Below are 18,919 nucleotides of genomic sequence, written 5' to 3'. Positions count from 1 at the left end.
CTCAAAAGTGAAATTTGTGTGTGGAATGTGACTTTAACTACAACACACACATACACCACATGAGCCACAATCTTATAACCACCTATCAAATATTGTGTGGATCCTCCTTGCCAAACACCTCTGATCCATCAGAGTGTATTCACTGGAATTCTGAGAGGTTGGTGTGTGGGACAGGGATGTTGGCACTGGATGCTTTGGCTCATGTGGGTTTCACGGTGGTGGCTCTAATCTGATGCCCAGTTGGCTCTCGATTTTGGGGTCCCTGGAGTTATTCGTAGGCAGTTTTATATAGTGGTTGAAAGTGCGTTGCCTTGCTGGGAGAGGCCATTCTTGGTCTGCAGCAGTGTTTAAGTGGGTGAGATGTCATCAAGGTTACTTGCTCCACTTGTCAGTGGTTTAAATGTTGTGGCTTATACATGTAACTTCCACAGAAATACATGTGGTTCTAAAAAAAATGCACTTTTCAGATGTTTATTTTTTGGAATGGTAAATTCTTACATATCAGCAAACGTAAACACTGTTTACCCTCAGCAACGCAAGCGGGTTTCACTCTACGTCGAGCCCGACACTCACCTGTTTGCGAGGCTACGGAGGAAACGCAAACTGTTCCATTCAAGTGGACTTACACTGTCTGTATCAGGGCATGTGCTTCAGCTTAACCATGTTCACGAACGAATGACCTAACGGCGTGTAGCAACGGACACTGGTGGCTGTCTTCGACCTGCGAAGCACACGAAGCGAGGAGGTGCAACGGACACACCTCGACCACGAAAGACTGAAAGACTAAACGATGTCGCATCACGAACTGTACAGCTGCAGCCAGAATGCTTGTGATTAGAAATACGATATGCTCCCGAAGCAATACAACTGGTGTCAATGACGCAGTCTGTCAAGGAAAGTTACCGTAAACCGTGCTTGATTTACTGCTGTTTTAAATTCACCTTTTACCACTGTGTATCATGACTTCATCAGTCGAGAGAGGGGAGTTTTGTTCCTTTTGTTTTCTTTCTTTTATTTTAACAGTTTACCCAATGCCTTATTTATTGTTATGTTTTTTGGATGTCTCAGGCAGATTGCCAAACCAGTATGATGTATTTTCAGTTTTGTCCTTCTGTACATGAGCAGAAGTTTACAATAAAACAAATACCCGTGATTTTAACGTGAGAAAGTTGTAAGCATTAAACTCTTTCCTCTGAAATATATCAACCGTTTTCATCTCCATCATCTCATGACAGGTATGATCAATTTGGATGTGTTTATTCTTTCCACATTTTATCATATATTAAATGCAATGCACATCACCTGCTGCCAGGTCTGTTGGAGAGCTCCACTGGAGCACTCCAGTCTTAAGTGCCTTCCGTTGCAAATATAGATTTTGGGGAGATGCAAACAGCTTCTCATATGTTTACCTCAAGACATTTCTTTTAAAGAATCTAGCTAACAACAGTCACAAAGGCTAGGAGGGTGAGGTCACACTAAGATTGAGGGAAAACACGTGACCCGAGCGTTTCTGGGATGCTTCTCCCAGACCACAAATAGCTCTCTCACTCTCAGAGCTGCCGTCTGCAAGGTAACTCAACACCGCAGTCTTCAGCCTTGAAGCTCAGCGATGTCAAGTTCAGTGACACTCTGCACCAGGTGGCCAAACTCAGAATAGCCTCCACACGACTTCATCCAAATTCCTAAGACCAGTGTGGTCTAATAACTATAAAAATCAACAGCGTCACTCATCGGCTTTACGGGAACGCTTTGCCGCTGTTTATTTAAATTTGGCATGCTATACGAGAGATCAGTGCGCGTGGAAGACACGTGAGATTCACTAACAAGCAGAAATACACCACTTCTGGCTTAAAAAAAACCCCTTAGATCGTTTTTAGGAATCTTCTCGAAGTTCCAAACAACATGGGACAGCATGGCTCCAAATCTTCCATTGAAGCCCGTGCGATTTTTCAGAGCGATGGCGCAGCGGACATGTGCCAGAAAGCGGACACATGCTCTACCCCAGGCTCAGTTGTCCGCTTTCAGGAGAGGGTGACCAATCAGTCGGCCTGTCTTCACTCTTCCCCCCGGACAAGGCAGAAATCAGAACTCGACTCTTGGCCCCTGCGTCGCCGTGACACCGGAGGACTGGTGTACGTGATGGATAACCCAACCGGCGGGGTGTGGGTGAAGCCGGAGGAGAAATGGTCCAGATCTTGATACAAAAAACTGAAATACAAATGATTTAATCAGTGGAATCAGTTGAGCATCTTACAGAGTAGCAGACGTTGTTGATTTATCTTCCTGCTGTGAGGTGAGCCTCCACTGTGCCCGCCCGCAATGCAGTGAGGTGGATTCAATCGACCTTCTCCTTACCGAGGATTTGGCTGGACGGATCATTGAGATGAACGGATGTTTCTTTATTCTGTTTACATGTTCAGTGTTAGACTGAGAGGGGGATGGTGAGGGGAGGTGATTAGCCACCGAGTCTATGTCTTTGGGTGCTCTATTATTCTGAATGATGTGAAGCAGAGTAAACAAAGGGAAGGGGCCTGGCTGTAATGCTTTGGTCGATGGTGTCATGGTGAAACCTGCACCCTACCAATGGCTGACCAACCATTATTGATTTTGTCCACTTTCCTTTTTTAAAAATTATTTGACTTTTATTTCTGTTTATAATTACGCGTGTATGTGCTATACAACATACACAAGTATTAAAATACAATATTTTAAAATAACGATGGCATTTTGGATGTGATGGAGTGACCTTGATTTAGGACGGAATGTCCACAAGGGGTAAAAGCAAGTTGTGCGTGACGTGACCTCAAGTTTATGATGTTTGGCTGCTTCTGGTTTTCTAGAAGCACTGGAATCTGAGTTGATTTTTTTAATGTGCATGTCAGCGTTGAAACATCCATCTCACATTTAACATGGCTGACAAGCCCGTGTAGAAATTTGTTCGAATACAAGAACTGTGTGTATGCAAACAGGAAGAGCTTCGACGTTTTATTTATTTATTTATTAATTTACGTATCACTTATTTAATTCCGTGATTGGACATGTCATTCAAATTTCGAAATGTTGTAACAGTTTGAGGCATCCCAGTCACTAAGGCACCTTCCACTACGGTCCTTTTTAACTTTAACTGGTTTGGTGCAATTGGCTATTATTTAGTTTTTAATATTTAAGTGTTTGAGTACCCGGTTTTGTTCTCAGTGCGCTTTTGACACTTTTACGAATGCACATTAGTCAGCCTGATATCTTCGGATAACAAACATAAAGTGATGGAATACATGACCAATAAAAGTGTAACTGGGGAACGGGAAACTTTGCCCTCTGGTGTGACGCCTTATCGGAACACAGTGCCTTAGCAGGGAACTAATGGCTTATCCATTAAACCTCGGTAAACGCACTAAGCAAACACCGCGTCAGACGGGCACAGTGCGGAGGATGTGACTGTCCCGCGTCAGTTAACAGCCTTTGTATCTGCACTTCACCATGGGATTATGGGTTTCCAAACCTCAAGTGCAAGTTCTTCTTCTGGGTCTGGACAACGCTGGAAAATCGACTCTCCTCTACAAACTGAAGCACAACACTAGTGTCAGCACCGTCCCTACCATCGGCTTCAACGTGGAAATGCTCGAGGCCAGAAAGAACAGGAGAAAAATAGCTATAACCATCTGGGATGTCGGCGGTCAAGGGAACATGCGCGACCACTGGCCGAATTTCTACCAGAACGCTGGAGCTATCGTGTTCGTTGTGGACAGTGCCGACCAGGAGCGCCTGAACGAGGCGCAAAGGGAGCTGGAAAGAACTCTGAGAAATGATGAGCTCCGGGGCCGTCCGCTGATTCTTCTCGCCAACAAACAGGACGTCGACGGCGCGCTGAATGTCACTGAAATGAAGGACAGATTCAATATGAGAAAGATCTGCCAGGAGCGGGATTGTTTCGTTCAGCCATGCTCTGCGTCGACGGGATTTGGAGTTGAGGAGGCCTTTAAACGAGTGGTCCAAGTGGTCAAACTTCCGTCAGAGCCCGGTGCAGTGAAAGACAATATCAAGGATACAGTGCACTACCTCAGAACAAACACCAAACATTAACATTTATTTATAAGCAATGTTATTTGACAATATGACGAATGAGCTCTGACACTACCTTCTGCTTTAATTCCTTTATATCAACAATAAATCGTATTTAAAGAAATGCCATGTTTTGGTTACATTTCTATGATTCTTACGCCCACGGAGACATGCACTAATCATATAAACAGGTAAGCTGTTTATTAAGTGTGCGTTTAGAAACTGCATATCCGTATCTCCTTTTAATTATTAAACGCAATTCTGTTATCTCACAGTCGTGTATCTCACTGACAGCATCGTCAACCCAGGGGAAAAGCGCAACAAAGACAAGTGCAAATAGGTTTGGATGATTTAGTTGCGTTGCGCTGACTCTCGGCTGTAAACAGTATCCTTTGGCTAGTGTTTCACTTCACTTATGTAAGAAATGATAGATGCTGATAATCCACTGATTAGCTTTTCGCTTTCTAAATGGCTAGTCTGCAAAAACAATCTAAATGTGGTAAATGCTGACTGTATTCATAGGCTGTATTAGAGTCTGGCTGATTAAAGAGCAGATACTTGTTTTTTGTTTTCTTTATCTTTGTTATATCATATCACATCGAATCTATGAAGCATTAGATGCGATATGATAATAAATCGAGCCTCAGTGCTGAGAGTATTTAGCAGAAAATTAAGCTAGACCTGAACACTCACTTGGACACACTTTTTTTTTGGAAGAAATGGAGGAATTGGATGAAAACATTTTCCAGAGGCATACAGTTCATGTTGTATGGAAATTCACCTGGCGATATTTTGTGCGTTCTTCTCCAAAAATGCGCACTATAGTGACAAATATCTCGAATATCGAATACTTGAATCTATAGTGCTACGTGTTCGCGCCTTGTAGCTTGTCCGTCACAGGATTCCGGTCGTCGATCTCTTTCCGTCCCGAACCGTCTCCTCATATGTCGGCAGATGTTTGCATTCATCGTATGTTGGCAAATGCGCAGCGGCAGCTGGATCCGCCGAGCTGTCCGGTGTACAGCTCTCCATAAGCATTTCTTGCGATGTGGTGGCCGCTGGCTGTCCATTTTGAGGTGGGATGTCCTGCCTTGATCTTGAACACAGCACCCTCTGGACAAAGTATCCCAACGCGAAGAGAAGCAGCAGAATAAGTATTCCAGAAAGTTTTCGGGTGACCATGGCGATGCTGTAGTACGTATAGTTCACCAACTCCGGGCAACAGGTGACAACAGAAGTGTTGTTTCCCTGCGTGCAGCATATCTGATCATTTCTGCAAAGGACGTCTCCGCATCTCCGGCTGCAATCAACAACCGTGTGAACAAAAAGGCAAGTAGTGAACAACGCCAGCAGTTGGTTTCTGAGGGAAAACATCGCCGATGTGTTCAACGGGATAAAACAACCCAGTGAGAGACAACAGCTAAAGCCCTGAAACAGGATGCAGGCGAGACGACGCAAATGCCCGGACTGAAACACTGACGCAGAGCATTATCCACTCACCGCATCCCCAGAGCATGGATAAAACGACGGACCAGGGTGGGTAATCAACAATCTTAAGTCTACGTATTAACAGTACCAATCGGCAGACGATAAACTGTAAGCATTCCCCGACTGAAAACGATCAGGCAGAGATCTGGACTGCATCTGTAACCCCTGCAACGCATGAATATGCTAATAAAGCAGTGGCACTGAACTCCTAAGTGCTACTTCAGTGCGCTCCTGATTTGTTATGCACTTAGCAGGTTTATTGGTACAGCAACTCGTAAACAGCATACATATAGTGGCTTGTTCATCTGATATGCAAGTAAACAGGCGCCCGGGAAATCGACAAGTCGTGTCAGAAAGGCTGAAGAATGGCAATTAATCACGGAGATGGGAGGGGACGCTGAAAACAAAGTGGCCCGTGCAGACTGTTTCAGCACCGCGGACAGCGCTCATCACGCCCACCGAGGACAACAACAAGGGGCGCTGTCCGAGATGCTGACACCACAAAATCCAAAGAGCATAAATGCTCCACTTGGCACGAGCAAAAAAAAAAAAATTCCATTTGCAATATTAATACCACTTTGTGTACATCAAGGGGTCAAGCCAGGCCACCCCCTTAAAAGGCCGCAATGTGCAGCGGACGTCCATTTAAGATGATCCGTACATGATGAAATAAGTGCTACTAGGGAAGTGCTGCTCTTGGAAGGTGTTTGCTAAAACCCTAAAAGGCTGCTACACAAAAGCACAGAAGTGACACTTTCTAACAGAGGTGTGGACTCGAGTCACATGACTTGGACTCGAGTCAGACTCGAGTCATTAATTTTATGACTTTAGACTTGACTTGAAAAAATGTTCTAAGACTTGTGACTTGACTTGGACTTTTACACCAATGACTTGGGACTTGAATTGGACTTGAACCGGTTTACTTGAAAAGACTTGATATTTTACCCCAAATATAAAATTTAACATGCATATTATATAGAGATTGAAAATGTGACGTCATTCACGGGTAGAACCGCAAAGGATTCTGGGAACTCGTGGCAAGCGGTACTAGCGCACGCAGGCTTTCAATTAAAATCAGTTATACAGCGATATAAAGAAACACAAAAATGTCAAGAAGCTGTTGTATTATTAACTGCAATAGCCGGTCACATGACAGCCACGGGAAGCCGACGGGTAAAGAGATCGGTTGTTATCGGATTACGTTGTTGAAGAGAAATTGTTCAGCCATGTTTCCGAAGTAACAAAGACGTGACGGATGGCCTGGATTGCAGCCATTCAATGATCAAATATAACGTCCCAGAACCCTCCAGCTCACAGGTTAGTCTGCTCCAAGCATTTACACGAAGGTCAGTCTGCTGTTGTAGTTAATGCGTCATTTTTCTTAACATAATTGGTGATATAGGTTACAAGCAAGTCTGGCGCTGAACAGAAATTGTCGCGCTATGCTCCTTTATTTATTGTGTTTATTGTGCATAAACAGTGAATTGTCCTGACACAATATTGCGTTTCGCTTCTGTTATTATGGTACATTGACAAAAACACATACTTTTATTCACAGGATAAAACAGGTTTTTTGTATCACTAATTGCCCAGTACGATTACAGCATACAGTATTATTGTCACTGCTACATTTCTGTGATGGGTACCAGAAATTATTTCCACTACTACCCATCCCACTACTACCCACTACTACTACTACCCATCCGTCGGTAAACTGTACCTGGGCTTGTTGCAGTGACCTGAAGTTACTAAACTTCATGAGTGTATGCACTCACTCCAAGAACCGTATGATTATAAATATGCATATAAATATGCTAAGATGAGATAGCTGACTTCATCTAACTAGCAAATGTTGTCCAGGCTACGTTGGTGATACAGTTTTTTTTTTAATGTGTATGATATTTTTGTCATGCGATTTTAAAGCTGGTCCTACAACCGCATCCAAGAATAACATGCAGCTTATCTCAGAACTGTCGGTGAAAATTATTCTTGGAGCTAGGTTTAATTGAGCTGCATTTTAAAGAGGTGCAATTTCACAATTTGTGTATATTTTCTAAGTTCACTATTTTGTCATGTGTTGAGAAAAACACAGATTTTAAAATTACATGGTCTAATATTTACATTTAGCATAACTGCAACATTATTTTTTCGTTTTTTTTTTTTAAAGACTGGAAAGGACTTGAAATTCAAAGTTTCAGACTTGTGACTTGACTCGGACTTTTACACCAGTGACTTGAGACTCGACTCTGACTTGCCTGACATTACTTGAGACTTGACTTGAGACTTGAGGATAAAGACTTGAGACTTACTTGAGACTTGACTTGAGACTTGAGGATAAAGACTTGAGACTTACTTGAGACTTGCAAAACAATGACTTGGTCCCACCTCTGCTTTCTAATGTTTATTAAACATATTTACTGATAAAGTGTAAAGCTGCTCTTTTATGAATAAAAAGTTAGAAGACAAAGATGCAACAGTTTCAGTAATCCATCTCTCCAGGGAGCTGTGACTAATGCGTTACTGGATATATCTGAAAAGCCAGGATTTTATATTGCATCAAATACCCCTCATTGTGACAATAATGTGGTTACATGAGTAGGCTGAGGGTAGTAATGGAAGGAAGCGCTCTTTAATAGCATGTCTGCATATCTTCTTAATTGATAATGGTTGGCATGTTAGATGAATCTTTACAGCTGGCAAAAGGATGCATTGTTTGCGTTCAAGTACACAAGTAATGCATCATTTTGACATCCACTTCTGTTGCTCGGGGCTAATGAGCTTGAGTGCTTAAAAACCCGATGCTAATTAAATTATTTGCTAGCTCCATATCAAGTTCAGACTGAAAATTACAGGATGTTGTGGATTTGTTCATGTTTGTTGTCTATAGCAAAGAGTTATTTGAGGTACAAAATACATAATTTAAAGAAACTGACGGCAAGCAGCACACTTAAATGGCTGAAGAAGTTGAGACAAAACTTTATTTGAAAAAAATGTAACGGGCCTGATTGTGTTCTAGTGCACAGGATGAGCTACATTCATGGGGTTTGTGTACAGCATCCACAACATGTTTGTAAAGTCAGCAGAGAAATCTTTATTTTAACCCTCACTCTCCAGCAAAGCCTCCCGAGTCTCAGGTGGTCTTGTTTGAAACTACTGTTTTTGGGTCTGCTAAACTTGTGATGAGGTGACTGAATGGCAGCACAGTTAAGGGTCCCAGCTGGAGGCTCCCTGTAAAAACAGGGAAAAAATAAAAATAAATTACAGATCACAGTGTCTCACTCAGGTTTCTTTGAGCTCCACTCAAGGTTTAATTATTAAATCTCTGAAATACAAGTTCAACAGCAATCCAATTTTAATGAAAAGGTGTTTAATAGCAGAAACCCACTGATTTAAGATTGTACTCACGTGCTACATAGTCTGTTCCTCCCTTCATTAATTTAGCAGAGGATTGCTCATGTTTTGTGTGCCTGCGCTGGTGTAATCTTGGACGGAAACGGACATAAGTTGCTGGATGATGTTTGGGACTGTTCTGGACTAAACCTTCCAGTGAAGACAAGGTGGGCCCTGCTTTGGCATTCATAGTAGTTTTAGGAGGTTGGGTGGACTGAGTTTCAACCTGGTGGGCAATATTACAGCTCCTACATGCCTCATCATTCCCGTCGACTGAACGCCACCTGGATAATGTGAAATTTTACATGTGTAAAATAAAATTACCCATCTGTGAAATCTGATATAACAAACTAAATATATTGTACTTTTAGATTTTAGTGATTTTAGAGACATCGTTTTGATTTTGTCCATCATGACTTATTTTCTGATAACATGGTAGCACAAATGGGCAACTGACCATTGCTGCACATAAAAATGACATGATTTTGGTACCTGTTCTCAGTTAAAGAGCAGGCCCGGTTTTGTGAGGTGGCAGTCATTGTGGCTGGAACAGCCTTTACATGGCAGGTTATATAAACCTGTGAATGAGACAAGAGTTAGGGACATAATTTGGCCAAAGACAGTTGAGATTAAGTCACTAAGGACACCACTGCAGAACAGCCATCCCACTTCTTTGCTCTGAGAAACTCTTGAGTAGCTTCTACAGTATGCTTTAGGTCATTATCCCATTTCCACTGTGAAGCACTGATCGGTTTTGCAGCATTTGACTGAACCCATTTTTGTCCTTCTCCCATATATGCACAAGATAAGAATAGTTTCTTTGTTTCATCTGTCCAAAGACATGGCCCAATGATGGCTACCTTCATATGCACAGACATTTCTTTGGCCCTTATATTTAAACTTCTAGTGAAAAGATCAAATACAAACTCAACAATTTAAATCAGCTTCAGATATGATGTCTCAATTTTTCATAAAAACAAAGAGAGAGCACTGCCTGTTGGCCAAGTGTGCAACTACATATAAAATTATTGTTATTCTTAAACAACAATGCAAAAATTTGGGTGAAACCCTTGAATTAGAGTCGAAAGCTTTCAATGGCACATTGATTTAAAAATCCACTGTGGTGTTGTAAAGAAGCAAAACTACAAAAATAGCATGTTTGATTTGACAAATCATGGGTCCAACTGTATATTACAGTAAAACACACAGGTCTCATATTGAACATATGTACTGTGGAAAGCCATTATTTACTGTCAACCTGGTTGCTGGGTGATTGGTAAAAAATGAAGGCTTCTAGCTGGAATCTGAGCTTGTGTTCCTCAGTTCTTGGCAGAAAACGCGAGCTGGAGTTTGTCAGGTAAGCATCAGTAAGACATCTGTTATGTAAAAAAAATAAAGACAATTTAAAAATGAAAGCCTATGACATGATATGAGTTTTACTATATGGAAATATAGGCCTCTTTATTGAGAATTAAAGCTTTAGTAGTAGAACTCACCCATGCTCAACAAAATCATATCTTAATGCTACGTCTGCATCAGGAGTTGCTGTGCCAACACAATGGTCAATGTACACTCGCAGGGGCATGTGGTTACCAATAACAGCAGAGACTTCAAAATGAACCGAGTCACCAAGGAAATATGTATAAGACCCCCTCTGAAACGTCCAATCATCTGCAAGATGGCAACAATTAAAAAAATAAAAGTACTTGTAAGCCTCTAATGAATATTCCTAAAACCTGTGATGGCATTTTAAAGATGAATCTTTGTGTGATGACGTTAAGTATGACTCTTAGCAACAGCAGAACAATGTTTCATGGCTGTCATCCTTGTAATACCGGTCATGAGAAGCAGATGAAAGTCTATCTGGTCTTCTGCTGAAGCTGTTGCAACAAGTGGAACCCAGGTGGGCTGCAGGGAAATGCCACCTACAGAATACTTCCTGGAAACAGACAGATTTCACACAGACACACAGATTGCCACAGCACACTGCAAACTTCTGTTCATGTGCATAGGCATACTTTTTGTAATGACATTCAACTGGAATAGCAGCTCCACCCAGCCTAAGCAAACCATCAGATGAGGGCTCAGGTGAGTAGACGAGCACATTGGCATAGATAAGCTTCTCTTTTGTGGACTGAAAGAAAATGTTAACATTTTAGTCTGCAACTCACACTTCATTTTGTTTTGTAAAAGGAGAAACTTTTGACCAGAACACAGCAGTGACTGAGCCACGCTCCAGAGAACTAGCAGTGCTTACTGAGAGCTTTGTTCCACAATCCACCAGCTGGGCCCGGATGGTGAACTCCGCCTCTCCCGATGGGACTGCTCCGCATACTCTCTCCTCACCCGCGGAAACTGAGCCGAGTCTCAGATGTCCGCCGTCCACCTGTAGACCTGTGTCAAACATGTCAGCCTGCACCACGACCTCCATGGCATCCGGTTGGCAATTTACCGTGACCGGACGAGGGCGCTCCCGGTGCTCCGTGCTCGGTTTCTGTTTTACCGCACCAAACTGAGGCTGGATGCGGCCATATGTCCCACCCTGGCTCAAGGAGTTTGCCACGCTTGACTCGTTGCTGTGAACTAACCGGCTGCTTTGTGCCAATGCGCAAACGGAATACAAAATGATAAAGCACCAAGAAACGAGGCCGTGCAGGTAACAGTCCATGCTTTAGTCAGATTTTTGGAAGGAGTGATAAGTCCCCCGACAACACAGCCTCTGAAAGAAAAAGCACCACCGCTGTAAGTGATTGCTCTCCAACACACCTGGTTTGACTGATTATAACCGTTTCACTGAGCATGCGTGCCCGTTACTTGAAACGTGACGACACAAAAGTGATTTTTTGCTAAACAACAAGTTTAACTAAAGTGCAACAAGTGAAAACCTTGTTTTCGGCATAATTTTATTCATTTCGATTGTGTGGTCGTTTAGAAAATATAAATGCTATTGTATATATTTTCCACCAGGTGGCACTAAAACAGCTTAAAGTCAGTTTGTCGACAGGGATTGGATGATGTAATGATGACTTCATTCCTCTGTTTAGAAGTGACTGTTTTTGCACTGAAGTTTGTCTTGAGCCTCACGATTTTAGTACCAATTTATTACGTCAGCTCTACTGGGATGTTCGTGAAATGACATTACTTAATAACTACCTAAAGTAAATAAAAATAGTCTGATTTAATTCCAACTGAACCTGCCAACTAAACAAAAAAAAATTACATTTATAAACTAGAAGGGGAAGCAGGTGGGGCTTCTTTAACCTGGGTTTTCCCCCTTAGTCTACATTCAGGTTGCCCCATCATAAACACTTTTAAGTCTATACTGATGAAACTACATACATTTACATAGTATTAAATGAATTAACAAGGTATTTTCTGCTTGTGTGGTGCTTTCTTTCCTATCATGTTATCACATGTATTTGGACCTCCATCTCATTCTATCTTCTGTGCCTGATTGTGATCCTTTTTTCCCCTTTTTAAATGTTTTTTTTTTGTCTACCTCACATGTTTCTGTGGCAAAAATGTCGCACCTCTTTTCTCAGCCTCATAAGCCACAAATGTCAGCTGTGACAATTCAAACGAACAGGGAAGGGATGCGGACGGAAACAAAGTTATATTTCATTTTCAGTTCGGTTTTATGAATAAACAGTTCGCCTTACCTCTGCTTTCAAACCATCGTTCCCACAATTAACCTGTGTAACTTTCAGGTGGCACTTTAGGGCATTGACCTGATTAAATCAATTAAGTTTGTGTTCGAGTCAAGAAAACATCAACAGCGTTTTACACGCTCACAAGTACGATGACGATGGTTTTTTAGAGTATCCTGTTTGTCTGTTGCACAAGCATGTCTAAGCAACCTACACTAAATTCAATATCGAAACTGAAAGTGTGGCATGTTCGGATTTTTTTTCCTTTGTAAATAACGAATACAGTAGTTGATATTGTGAGAAATCAATGCGCTACTGCACACACCCAGAACCCTGCATAATCTATGACATCATTTAGGAAACACCCAGTATATATCGTGTTACATGGAAGTGCTGTATCCTGAATGTCGTCACAGCCTGGATATGACTAAAACCTGCAATTATAATGAGAAATAAAACAAGCTTATCTCGGTATTTCATTGTTAATAATTTTGTGTGGACTTTTCTGTATAAATATGACACAAAACATCAAAAATAAAGTCCTAAAAGTAAAAAAAGGGAACAAAATTAAATAAAAGAGACAAAAACAGATTGAACATTACATATATTTAAGTGGCAACATGTGAAGTGTCTGGTGTACAGCCTTGTGTAGCAGTAAGTGCAGCCTTACACTTCCTGGTCAGTCAGCTCTTGATCAGTCCTGCACACTGTCTTGGAGTACTTCTAACCAATTTCAATCCATACAATGCATTTTCAGGACACTTGTTGATTTCTTCATGTTAACTGCTGACTTCAGCTCATTCCACATTTCAGTTGGATCAAGCTGAAGACTTGGTTGCAGTCTTGCTGCATGACCCGCACCTTCTTTTTTATTGCTATAATTTAAAATTTATTCATCAAAGTACAGCTACAAAAACGAGCCCAAAGCATGATGTCACTACTATATAGCTTCACAGATGAGTGACGTTTCCTCTTCTGAAATGCAGTGTTCTTCTTTCTCCACAGGTAACACTGTGTTCATGAAGATGAATGTGTGAGGGGGTTTTAGCTGCTTAAAGGTTACCCACTGTGACCTCCCAACCCCGGAATAGGTGCTTTCCTCCATTTGCAGTAGGAAATCTGTCCGATTGTGGATTGGTTGTGTCCATACTTATCAACAACTCTGAAATCTTGTTTGTTTTTATCGTAAAACACTTCCACAAACACATGTTGGGAAGATTAGATTTTTTTTCTGAATGTTTTTTTAGTAAACACAGGCTGCTGACTCATAGCTGACTCGCACCCTGCTGACTGAAAGCACCTGACTCTAATTTCACCTTTAAATTAATGGCTAATCACTGAAGTTCACACACATGTGCGTCTCACAGATATGGAAGATTGGATTTATTTATTATTATTTAATTACCTGCTTGTGGATATAGTGTTAAAATCAGAACATGTTTTAGTTCATGGTTATTCAATAATACTAAATAACAATTACAATAATGATTCTTTCTGTAAATCTTGGTCTTAACAGATTAACTATTTGATGCATTTCTTATTACATTGACTGTAATGGCACCATAATGAAGTGTCATAATCCAGTTTTTAAGTTTAATTTAACCCCTTGGACAGATACTGATTGACTTTCCTTCTTGATATCAGACCACGTTTTATTGGCATTTTATTATCACTATTTTATCATGACAATAATAGTCACCTGACTGTCATTATCTTAACTTGGGGATTTCCAAATGAAGCGTGAACAAACACTATACTGTGGTCTCTTTGTAAATGTTCTTCATGGTGGGTTTAGTTTGCTACATGTTTATAGGAAACATAGAGCATTGTGATTGCTCTGTGGCAAAAACAAAGAAACAAAACAAAATCCATCAATGTGCAATCTACATTTTTTTGTTGTTTAAAATGTATTAAGGAATTTTTTTTTTCTTATAGTCCACAAATGCTTTTTATTGTTTTCAAGCTTGACCGTAAACTAACCATGTCTTTAGATTCTTATAAAGAGTTAAAGCAGTTATCTTGTTGTAACATATTTAAAGTGAAAAAAATAAATTAATTAATCAGTGAACAAAAAAAGTGTAAACCAGCAGGTAGTATGCAGGAAAAAATATTTATTCAATGATTCTTAGAATCAAATAAATAACAACATGTTCAACATTTGAAAATAAATAGTCCAGAATAAAATAAATAAATAAATATCATTTTCAAGTCAGTAAACACAGTTAAATATAAGTCGTCAATTTTAAGATATGAGTTAAGTAATTTATGAAACTTTAAAGTATATTGAAGTGTTTTCTGTCACAGCAACATTAACTGACTGTCACCGTAGTTTCTGTAATTTCTTTCTGGAGCCTCTTGAGTATTGTTCTGGAGCTCAGTGACGATTCATTTAGTGTATTCATCAGAGGTCATGTATGCAATCACTCGGTTTATTGTGATGGCACGGACCTGGAAGCCCTTCAGCACTTTGCAGAGGTGAAGTCTTTGGTCGAAGGAGGTTCCGATGTTTGCAGCAGCCTTAAAGAAACACAGAAACATTATAAATGATTTGAAACATTTATGTAATTAAATTTTGTTTCCCTAACAAGCCTAAAATTTCTTTTTCAAAATATTAATGAGAAAGACCCGAAGAAGTGTGAAATCAAGCTTGATTTAAAAATAAATAGATCTCTTACCTCCCTTAAGGTCGACTCTGATGCCGGAAATATTCCGAAGCAGTTCTGTTGAGAGCAAAAAAATTCTTATATGATATAAATAATGTAAATGTTGGTAGTTTGTGATTTCTCCTTTGTTAAGATTTTAAAATTTATTTTAGTACCCTGGCAAATCACAGTACGATAAAACAACATTCAGAGAGTAATTTTATGAAAGAGTCTGCATTTATTTATTGAGAATTATGTAAAATCACAGTAAAAATGATAATAATTGTGTACAATCACATACCTTCATGAGTTCCCTGAGACTGAACAGAAGAGTACCAACAGGCTGCGCTGCGAGAAATTCGTCATAGTACCTCAGATCCTCCCAAATGTTTTTCAAACATGAGCTCTAAACACAGCAAGCACAACCACAATAAATGTCAAACATCATTTTAGATTTGCTTGGAATTATTTGGCTTCCATGTCTAGACCTTAACATGTTTATCAAGAATATAAAGTAAAGAAAAAAATGATGAAGTGGCACAAAAACCTACCTGATCAAATCCTGATGTAGTGATTTCTGAGCATGCTGATCCCTGTGGGGGAAACACAGTTAAGTAATCAGAGGCACAGCTAAAAAAGACTTATCAAATGTTTGTTATGTCTTGTTTCCATTTCACAATGTATCCTGAAACAAAATGGAAGCAATCTGGTATTTAAAGTGGGTACCTGTGGTGCACACGCTGATGGTGTGCTGGTTTTTTTGTACAGCTCCATGTTCTGCTTCGTGCAGTCAATTCCACTAAACAGGGTTTTCTGTTTGAGGACAAGTAATATTTAATAAAATGTAAACTGTAAGAAAAAAACCCTGTGGATTTGCATTCGTTGTAGGCCTACCTGGTTGAGTACATCCGTGATGTTCTGGAGCAGTGTTCTTGCGTATAATACACAGGAGTCTTGCATTCCCATCAGTGGCACAGATTGGCTGATCTGCCATAAAGGACAAGTGAGCACTAGGAGCAGCAGTGCAGGAGTGAAGTCTAGAAAAAAAAGAGAAAAATTAGATAACTGTAAAATATCTCTTGGAAGATTAGACTCTTCAATCATGATACGTTATACTCACAGAGCTTGATGAGGGGCATCTTGGTTCAGAGTGGTAAGCTGTGTTCTTTGACTGTGTCTGGCTGAGCAGTGTTTTATATTCAGACTGATGCAGGGAAATCCCTGCATCAGTCAATGGAGCAGATCCACTGTAAGTTGAAAGTGTGGGCTCAAAATTGTGTAGTTTCCTTTCTCACCATATAACCGTGGTTTGCTGAAACTAATGTCTGTTCATTGTTCGATTACCAAAGAAAACATATTGAAAGTTCATCACATATGCTCTTTTAAACTTTGATTGTGCACAGTTACGTCTAATATTTCTCAAAATATTGATCGCATCTAAGATATCATTAATCACAACTAAACTTATATAGCCTTTTAAGGATGAAAAATAATAAAAGAAAAAGGCTGAAACATTTTTTTATGTGACAGAAAACTGAAAAAAAAAAAAACCCAAAACCACTCTAAATGGTCACATTTTATTCAGTCTTTATTAATAATCATGCTGGTATTTCAAGCCAGCAGGATATATATATATATATATATATGTGTGTATATATATATATGTGTATATATATGTGTGTGTATATATATATGTGTATATATATATATATATATATATATATATATATATATATATATGTGTATATATATATATATATGTGTGTGTATATATATATATATATATATATATATATATATATATATATATATATATATATATATATAAAACACCCAGCACGCCCCTGCGGGCGGTTTATCCTTCAAGCTCGGGTCCTCTACCAGAGGCCTGGGAGCTTGAGGGTCCTGCGCAGTATCTTAGCTGTTCCCAGGACTGCGCTCTTCTGGACAGAGATTTCCGATGTTATTCCCGGGATCTGCTGGAGCCACTCACATCCTCTCGAGCTCTTCTCTGAGCCCTTGGTATTTCTCCAGCTTCTCGTGTTCCTTCTTCCTGATATTGCTGTCATTCGGAACCGCTACATCGATCACTACGGCCGTCTTCTTCTGTTTGTCTACCACCACTATGTCCGGTTGGTTAGCCACCACCATTTTGTCCGTCTGTATCTGGAAGTCCCACAGGATCTTAGCTCGGTCATTCTCCACCACCCTTGGGGGCATCTCCCATTTTGACCTCGGGACTTCCAGGTTATACTCGGCACAGATGTTCCTGTACACTATGCCGGCCACTTGGTTATGGCGTTCCATGTATGCCTTGCCTGCTAGCATCTTGCACCCTGCTGTTATGTGCTGGATTGTCTCTGGGGCATCTTTACACAGCCTGCACCTGGGGTCTTGCCTGGTGTGATAGACCCCAGCCTCTATGGATCTTGTGCTCAGAGCTTGTTCTTGTGCTGCCATGATTAGTGCCTCTGTGCTGTCTTTCAGTCCAGCTTTGTCCAGCCACTGGTAGGATTTCTGGATATCAGCCACCTCCTCTATCTGCCGGTGGTACATACCGTGCAGGGGCCTGTCCTTCCATGATGGTTCCTCGTCTCCCTCCTCTTTCTTGGGTTTCTGCTGCCTGAGGTATTCACTGAGCACTCGGTCAGTTGGGGCCATCTTCCCAATGTATTCTTGGATGTTCGTTGTCTCATCCTGGACTGTGGTGCTGACACTCACCAGTCCCCGGCCCCCTTCCTTCTGCTTAGCGTACAGCCTCAGGGTGCTGGACTTGGGGTGAAACCCTCCATGCATGGTAAGGAGCTTTCTTGTCTTTATGTCAGTGGCTTCTATCTCCTCCTTTGGCCAGCCTATTACCCCAGCAGGGTACCTGATCACGGGCAGGGCGTACGTGTTGATGGCCCGGATCTTGTTCTTACCATTCAGCTGACTCCTCAGGACTTGCCTGACCCTCTGCAGGTACTTGGTGGTTGCAGCTTTTCTAGCGGCCTCTTCATGGTTCCCATTCGCCTGTGGGATCCCCAGGTACTTGTAACTGTCCTCTATGTCTGCAATGTTGCCTTCTGGTAGTTCAATCCCCTCAGTTCTGACTACCTTCCCTCTCTTTGTTACCATCCGACTACACTTCTCCAGTCCGAACGACATTCCAATGTCATTGCTGTATAGCCTGGTAGTGTGGATTAGTGAATCGATGTCTTGTTCACTCTTGGCATACAGCTTGATGTCATCCATGTACAGGAGGTGGCTGACAACTGCTCCGTTCCGTAGCCAGTATCCGTAGCCAGTCTTGTTAATGATCTCACTGAGGGGGTTCAGGCCTATGCAGAACAGCAGTGGGGACAGAGCATCTCCTTGGTAGATCCCGCACTTGATGGTGACTTGTGCTATGGGCTTGGAGTTGGCCTCTAGTGTTGTACGCCACATCCCCATTGAGTTCCTGATGAAGGCTCTTAGGGTCCCATTGATCTTGTACAATTCTAGGCATTCCAGTATCCAGCTGTGGGGCATTGAGTCATAGGCCTTCTTGTAATCAATCCAGGCAGTGCACAGGTTGGTCAGTCTGGTCTTGCAGTCTCGGCTGATTGTTCTGTCTACCAGTAGCTGGTGTTTTGCGCCTCTGGTATTCTTGCCAATTCCTTTCTGTGTCCCGCTCATGTATTGACCCATGTGCCTGTTCATCTTAGCCGATAT

At 41.1% G+C, this 18,919-nt stretch overlaps 3 protein-coding genes across 3 annotated transcripts; 1 reads left to right on the top strand and 2 right to left on the bottom strand.

The window, feature by feature from the left end:
* Positions 1-1,719: 1,719 nt before the first annotated feature.
* On the top strand, positions 1,720-4,183 carry arl14 (ADP-ribosylation factor-like 14). Its single transcript, XM_086272649.1, has one exon. The coding sequence runs from the start codon at positions 3,478-3,480 to the stop codon at positions 4,078-4,080; it is 603 nt and encodes a 200-aa protein (XP_086128775.1). The 5' UTR covers positions 1,720-3,477; the 3' UTR covers positions 4,081-4,183.
* A 4,316-nt stretch (positions 4,184-8,499) lies between these two features.
* On the bottom strand, positions 8,500-11,715 carry LOC147308457 (zona pellucida sperm-binding protein 3-like). The gene is made up of 8 exons (XM_086272746.1): positions 11,195-11,715; positions 10,956-11,071; positions 10,773-10,876; positions 10,434-10,608; positions 10,196-10,313; positions 9,430-9,515; positions 8,953-9,221; positions 8,500-8,775 (listed from the first exon to the last, which is right to left on the bottom strand). The coding sequence occupies exons 1-8, from the start codon at positions 11,603-11,605 to the stop codon at positions 8,678-8,680; spliced, it is 1,377 nt and encodes a 458-aa protein (XP_086128872.1). The 5' UTR covers positions 11,606-11,715; the 3' UTR covers positions 8,500-8,677.
* A 2,940-nt stretch (positions 11,716-14,655) lies between these two features.
* Positions 14,656-16,672, bottom strand: LOC147308456 (interleukin-12 subunit alpha). The gene is made up of 6 exons (XM_086272072.1): positions 16,121-16,672; positions 15,953-16,039; positions 15,778-15,819; positions 15,528-15,632; positions 15,260-15,304; positions 14,656-15,101 (listed from the first exon to the last, which is right to left on the bottom strand). Exons 1-6 carry the CDS (start codon positions 16,328-16,330, stop codon positions 14,970-14,972), a joined length of 621 nt encoding a protein of 206 aa, XP_086128198.1. The 5' UTR covers positions 16,331-16,672; the 3' UTR covers positions 14,656-14,969.
* Positions 16,673-18,919: the final 2,247 nt, after the last annotated feature.

The sequence above is a fragment of the Aulonocara sp. 'chitande type north' Nkhata Bay genome, linkage group LG18 (genome assembly GCF_057382095.1).
Source record: "Aulonocara sp. 'chitande type north' Nkhata Bay isolate Kocher_YH1m ecotype deep benthic linkage group LG18, A_spYH_male_GT1.1, whole genome shotgun sequence".
NCBI lineage: Eukaryota > Metazoa > Chordata > Actinopteri > Cichliformes > Cichlidae > Aulonocara > Aulonocara sp. 'chitande type north' Nkhata Bay.
Note: the sequence above shows the minus strand (reverse complement) of the source record. Positions and strands in the feature narration are given on the sequence as shown.